The 6,961-nt window shown below is 55.1% G+C and overlaps 1 protein-coding gene across 2 annotated transcripts in view; it reads right to left on the bottom strand.

The window, feature by feature from the left end:
• INSRR (insulin receptor related receptor) overlaps positions 1–5,006 on the bottom strand; it is a 39,748-nt gene extending 34,742 nt beyond the window's left edge. For both annotated transcript variants that reach the window (XM_073322749.2, XM_073322748.2), the window contains exon 1: positions 4,108–5,006. In XM_073322749.2, the coding sequence (XP_073178850.2) occupies positions 4,108–4,222 (115 nt within the window). In that variant the 5' untranslated portion in view covers positions 4,223–5,006. The remainder of the gene's footprint in view (positions 1–4,107) is intronic.
• Positions 5,007–6,961: the final 1,955 nt, after the last annotated feature.

Genomic DNA, 6,961 nt, shown 5'->3' on the forward strand with positions numbered 1-6,961 from the left:
ACTTTGCTTTTCATCCCGCCAACACCGATTGTGCCCTGCGCAGCTTTGAAAAGAGATGCCAGGTGCTTCTATCTGATTCCTCTCTGTTTGTAAATACAAAGGGGTTTCAGGTCCTTTTATTCCCGGACTATAAATCCAGACAACACGTGCCAGGCAGCAGGCGAATTGTCCCTGAAGGTTGTGAGCACCAGATATTTTTATATACTGTAAATTAGGGCCAGGTGACTGCAACATTGCCACTGATTGCATCTCCGTTCCAGGAACTCCCACCCAACACCATCCCCCAGGGAATCGCATTAGTAGGATGACATATAAATGTTCCAGGGTCACCAAGCTAACTCCCAGAGTAACCCACGTCTCTATCGTATCGCTGTGAAACTCGCCAAGGACATTAGAGACGGAGCCTGAACCGAAACTCCAGAGGGAAGATTACAGCTTGACACTAAAGAGGGGCCAGGGTGATCTAGCGGTTAAAATGCTGGCTGACGCGTCAAGAGGTCTAGATTCAATTCCTTACTCTGCTCCTAACTCCCTGTATACCTAGTCTCTAAAATTACCCGTTATCCTACAGCTGTGTACAGAGTTAGCAAAGCAAGCTCCACAAAATGCAGAGTGATAGAGAATCAGACCTTCAGTTTCCCCACACGTAACTCCAGAGGACAATCATTCCTTTGTCTGTCTGGGCTTTTAGACTATACTCTCTTCAGGGCAGGGACTATCTCTTACAGTGGAAACGTACAGCCTCGACTGCAATGGGCAGTGATCTCAGCTAGGGCTGTCAGGATATCAATTATAATAATCTTTATTATATATGAGCAAAAGGGGATGGCTCACTTAATGTTTACCTGTCTGTTCATCCTCTCTGAAGCACCTGACATTGGCCGCTGTCAGAAGACAGGACACTGGGCTTGATGGACCTTTAGGCCATTCTTATAGTGGCCTAGACACTGTGGGAAAGATGGGGTTTCAAACCCCCAAACTGGGGCTACTTCCCATCCAGGGTTTGTAGCGGGCCTTTTACAGTGGTCAGTCTCAGGGTAATGAACGCAGGGAACGGGCCACGAGAAGTTTGGATCTGGAGCCAGCGTGGAGATGCAGGATTTTGGTCCATCTTTTTTTCCCCTAGGGGTCACCCAGATCACACAGTGCTTTATCAAGCCACAAAATCAAGTGGCCAGATCCCCAGCTGGAGTCAATGGGTCAGATCCCCAGCTCCACTGACTAATCCATTCGGCCCAACAGGGTCCAAGTCTCCTCCTATTTACACTGACATAAACCAGGAGCGATTCCATCAGATGCTCTCCCTGTTTATGGCGCCGCAGCAGGTCTGTTCACACCAGCACCAGCCAGCTGCTCAGAGTGGGTCGAGCCCCAGAGGTGAGATCCTGGGCCTCTTGACATGAATGGCCAAAATTCCCACACCCCTCTGCACTGGTGAGGCCAGATGCCCCCTTGCCGAGTCTGGGCAGCCGTCCCTGCCTTGCTCCCCCCGCCACAAACCACAGCCAGCTGGAAAGGCAGCACATGCAGCCACACCTGATTCACTCCTCTAAGGCCCCGATCCTGCCTCCTCACTCCCACCAAGGGGGCAGAGGACCTGGGGAGAGATGCTCAGAACCCAGCAGCCTTCCCGTGGGGCTGGAGTTGGGAAAAAACACGGCTCCCGTGCAGGGTCACCGAGAAGTGGCGTTCCCCCTGGCGGGGCACCGGCATCTTCCCAATAGTCACACCAGCCGTGGTCTCGACTCAGGCGCTGGCCTTTTAGGCAGACGGGCTCCCAGTAAATATGTAGGTTATAAAAAGCCCCAGCCCCCAAAGCCACGTTCTCTATTACCCAGCAGCCCCCAGCCCGGCATTCCGTGTTCCTAGGCCACTGCTCCGACACAGCATCCCCTCTGGACTAGTGACACACACATACATCCTTTACAGTAACACTGTTTATTCCTGTTCCACCCTCATCCCCCTGAGGCTCTCAAAGGGCTTCCCACCCTCTCATTATTAGTTCAACCTCCCCCCACTGCAAGATGGGTCAGTAGCATTCCCCGTTATCATCGTTATTCCCATTACACAGATGGGGAAACTGAGGCACTGGGAGGGGACGGGACTTGCCAGAGAGGGCACAGAAAAGCCGGACCTAGAAGCCAGGTGTCTAGATTCCCACTGCCCTGATCTCAGCCTGCAGGCCACACTCTAGCAGAGCTCAGGGGTCTTTCCCAGATTGCATTGGCTTCTCTTTCCAGTCCCTATGCCCAGAAATAGCCATTCTCATACCCGCTTGCTCCCCACATCTCCATGGGACATTTTTGGATTTTCTCTGAGCAGCCTCACTTCACGAGCCATTTCATTGCATCGGGCTTAGCGTCAAGAGCAGGGGTTAAATGATTGCCTTTGATCACAGCCCCGCTGATGTATTTGTTTTAATTCCTCCAGCCCCCTTAGCTACAATTTTCCACTTTCACGTCTCTTTCCATGACTCTCTGCAAATCTGAATTATTTATTGCCTGAACTCCTGTTTTCCCCACCCCTCAGGATCAACTTCTCATCACCAGTCAAAAGCCCATTAAGAAACCAAATAAGCAGCTACCCGCCCCCAACCCTGCCCAAAAAGCTCCTGCTTGTTCCTTTTTTGCTCCAGAGCCTGGAGGTCTCTGTGTTTTGAAGTCAAATGGCCAGTTTCTCAGGGACACTTTGTTCCATTGCCCTCTCCAGCCTTACCCTGAAAAATGAGGGAATCAGCATTTATTGATGGGGAAAGTCCAGTGTGTTTAGCAACAAAGGACCCTGGAAATTACTAAGCTGTTTCAGAGCAGGGGGCCCATCTACCCCGGTATCCCGTCTCCTACTGTGCCCAGCACAAGCTCCTTCAAAGGAAGGTGCAGAAAGCCCTGTGGTTTTGGGATAATGTAGCTCACACTCAGTCAGTGGGCCACTTTGTTCCCTCCTAGTGGTGGCTGGACCACAGAGGGAGCGTGATGAGCCTGCTGCAGCAGGAGTTCTTTTAGCTCAGGCTGTAGCAGGTCACACATCTTTCGATCCTGAGGTCCCAGATCCAACTCACTATGCTGACCTGGAGGCCCCATTTTATTAGAGGCTGCACAGACACAATTGTTAGAGATGGTCCCTGCCTCTGAGAGTTCACAATCCAAGTAGAGACCAGCAAATGGACAATGGTTGTCCCCACTTTACAGATGGGGAAACTGAGGCACGGAGCAACACAGTGACTTAACCAAGGTCACACAGAGTCAGTGGCAGAGCTGGGAACTGGCCCCCACTCTCCTGAGTCCCATTATTATTTTGCTATTTGTATTACAGTCACACCTAGAATTAGAGCCCCGTTGTGCTGGGTCCGGCCCGGACACATAGCAAGAGGCCATCCCTCCTCCAGGAAAGCTTACAACCTCAAAAGACACATGTGAGACGGGAAACAGGCACAGAGAACACAAGAACTCGGGGTCACCCAATGAAATTACTAGGCAGCAGGTTTAAAAACTATCAGAAGGAAGTACTTCTTCACCCAACATGTACAACCTGTGGAACTCATTGTCGGGGGATGTTGTGAAAGCCCGGAGCATAACTGGGTTAAAAAAAGAATTAGATAAGTACCTGGAGGATAGGTCCATCAATGGCTATTAGCCAAGATGGTCAGGGGCGCAGCCCCACGCTCTGGGTGTCCCTAAACCTCAGACTGCCAGAAGCTGGGACCAGACGATAGGGGATGGATCACTCGCTAATTGCCCTGTTCTGTTCATTCCCTCTGAAGCACCGAAGACAGACTAGTGGCTAGATGGACCATTGGGTTGACCCAGCATGGCCGCTCTTATGTGACTTGCCCAAGGTCATGGAGCAGGCTAGGTGCAGATCGGAGAACAGGAGCCAGAATCTCTTGGCCACCAGCCTCGTGCTCCATCCACTAGCCCCTCACTGCGTCTGCAGTCCCAGCCCGCTGCCTTAAGCCTCGCCTCTGGGTCACCCACCTGTCCCATCCCGCACAGCCTCCACCGGGAGAGACTCTGCTGAGGCTGCGCACCCCCCGCCAGCCAGTCTCGCCTCTCTCGGCAACCCAGGCGCGGACTTTCGAGGCCTGCTGGCCAGGCTGGGGAAACTTACTGCCAGTGGTGGCCAGTGCGGGCACAAGCGGGACGAGGCTGAGCACCAGCAAAGCTATCCCGAGTGGCAGGTGGCAGAGGGATGACGATGCCGCTGTCTCCTTCTTCGCCCCCATGGTCCATAAACAGAAAATCCCCCGGCCGCTCTCCAAAGCAAGGCAGAAGGCACCACCCCCCCTTCGCCCCCGGCAGCTCCTCTTATGAGGCGGGAAGCAGACGCCACGCAGATCACGGAGCTTGGGAACAGAGGGACCCCAGCGCCTCCCACTTCATTCCCAGGGGACCGGCAGGGACAGCGTCACTCCTTGGCCTCCACCGCAACTCGCCTCCATCCACCTCACTCCAGGCTTCAAGGAGAAAGCCCCCGGCTTCCGGGCTCCCCGATTTCCATGCTGCGTGCGTAGGACTGGGCGAGGAGCCAGGCAGCACACCTGGGCGCAGACAGCTGGGCGAAGCTGCCTCCTACCCTCCCCAAGTGCAGCCAGGTGAAACTCCAGCCAAGGGGCAGGGCCAAAGCAGTCCCACCTTCGCCTAGGGGCCCTGCCTCCTTTCACCGCTGCCCTGGCTGGGTTGCAGGCAGGGTGATGGCATGGGGGAGCTGCCAGGCTCCGAGCAGGCGCGAGGGGCCTTGGGCCAGGTTCACTTTTGTTTTCGATTGCTACATTCAAAATATTTAGCCTGAAAACTGAACCGAGATGGAGTTGGGCGAGGGGCCAGGAGGGGGGAGCTTGTTTGGGAAATAAGGAGCCAGAGATTGACCAGGCAAGAGAGATTCCCCCAAACGCTCCAGCTAACTGCGAGGCCGGGGTTGCAGCCTGGGAGTCACCACCCATCAACTGCACAACCCCCCAGCAAGTCTCTGGGCCTCAGTTTCCTCAGCTGTAACATGAGCTTCATGATAGCAGGTGGAGGATTGGGGTGCTGTTGCTGGGGGGAACGTGGTGTGACCTTTCATTATGGATCAGCGCCCAAATGCCACAGGGTGGGCACAATTGCAGAGAGGCCACTGGACATTTTTTCAAAAATCACAAAATTTCGGGGGAAAATTTCAAGCCAAATGGGATTTTTTTTTCTGCCTCTCATTTCAAACTTCTTGCAGAGAATCCCCCTCTCCTGGGTGAAAGTACCTGCAGAGAGTCTTAGCCAAATAGCCCACACAACCAGCAAACAGCTTGGTACAACTGGACCAGGGGTCCTTTGAACCACTCCTGTTGTATTGGACCCTAGCAGGGCCTGCAATGGCCAGATCTTCTCCTGCCCCAGCCAGCTAGACTGGCTCCTCTCCCCTCACCTCTGTGAAGAGCAGCCGCCTGATCAGGAGCAATGGCTCCTTCCTGCCTCCTTGTCCCCTTCCTAAGCAGCGGAGGTGACAGGCCCTTTGCAATGCAGCACTTACCCCCGTCCTCTTCTTTCTGGGATGCAGGGTGGGGGTACAGTGAGCTCTCAGGCTGGGGCAGGGGTTCTGGAAGGGCAGTGGAGTGGTAGAAAAGCTGGCCTGGTGGGTGGCTGCTGTAATTTGGGGTGATCTCTTTGCACCCGGTCAGTCACCCCACGCTGTGGGATTTAGCCACAGTGGAGTAACATATTCCTGCAGCCTCACCGTGGATCAGGGCGGGGGTGGAGAATCCCTCCAGCATGGATCAAGCAGGGGAACTGTCTACCATAGACCCAGCTTCGACCTCTCTTTTGTTAAAGGCACTTTTAATGGCACGGGCAGTAAATACCTGGCCGCAAATTTTGGGCACATTTGATCTGCACAAATAGGGACTCTGGCTTTCAGCTTAACGAAACAAACCCCCGCTGCTCCGATCAGCTGCTTTGCAAGGAGAAAGAGCCCCAGCTCCCAGGCCTGCCTTTCTCCTGGAGCATAGCAACCTAGGGTTTTTGGCAAACTCAACTGCTTTTCTGAGCCAGTGGTTTCACGGAATGGGCTTTTCCACCGGTCACCTTTCTCCCAGGCGAGAGCAGGCAGATCCACACCCCTGTGCGCTCCGGTCCTGCAGGCTGCGGATTTGCCGCAGGTGATGAAGAAGGGGGGGGGGGTTAAAACCTCCCTGCATGAGCGAAGTGCTGCACTGACATGCTCTAAATTCCCAAGGCCCCCCTGAGATTATTGTGCATTATAGGACCAGTGCCCATTGCGCTGGGCGCTGCGCAGTCAATCAGAAACCTGAGCGGCCGGCTTGGCAACGGTGGCCGCTACCTTCGCCAGCAGCTGCATCCCCGTCCCCCTTCTAGTTCTGCACCCGTTCCCGTGGGGGCAGCCACAGAGGGCGGAGCGCTCACCCACACCAGTTCGCTGCTCCCCAGCCAACGGTTCGGTTTCATCCCCCAACTGTCCCTGTAAGGCACGGGGAGGCCATAGGCACGGGGAGGCCATAGGTGCCTCTTATCCTCCCTATTGTTCCCGCGGTCTCGGGAGTCTGGACCTTGACCAAAAAGCATTGACTGCCCCTGCCTTCAGGGTGCTTAGTCAGCACCTGTTATGTCCCTTTAAGGGACACGCCCTGGCCAGGTGTTGTCTGACCGCTACTCCTTCCTACCCTGGCAGGCCATTAGCCTGCCAGCGCCCTAGGGCAGGGAGAGCCGTGGGGCTCGGTCCTCAACAGCACCAAGCCCAGGGCCAGCACCCCAGAGGGCCCAGTTACCGACCTGCCCGAGAGATCCAGCTGCGGAGATGCTCAGCGCCATGAGCTGAGCTTTAGTGCCACCCAGGGGCTGGAGCTGGCTCTGCTTGGATGATTCGAGCCACGGCTGTGGAGCGTGGGTAGGCCAGGCTGGTTCCTGAGCCGGCTTCCCCTTGGGGGTCAGACCCGCATTGCAAAGGCGCCCGGAGCAGGCAGGAGCCAGGGGGA

The sequence above is a fragment of the Lepidochelys kempii genome, chromosome 24 (assembly GCF_965140285.1).
Source record: "Lepidochelys kempii isolate rLepKem1 chromosome 24, rLepKem1.hap1, whole genome shotgun sequence".
Taxonomy (NCBI): domain Eukaryota; kingdom Metazoa; phylum Chordata; order Testudines; family Cheloniidae; genus Lepidochelys; species Lepidochelys kempii.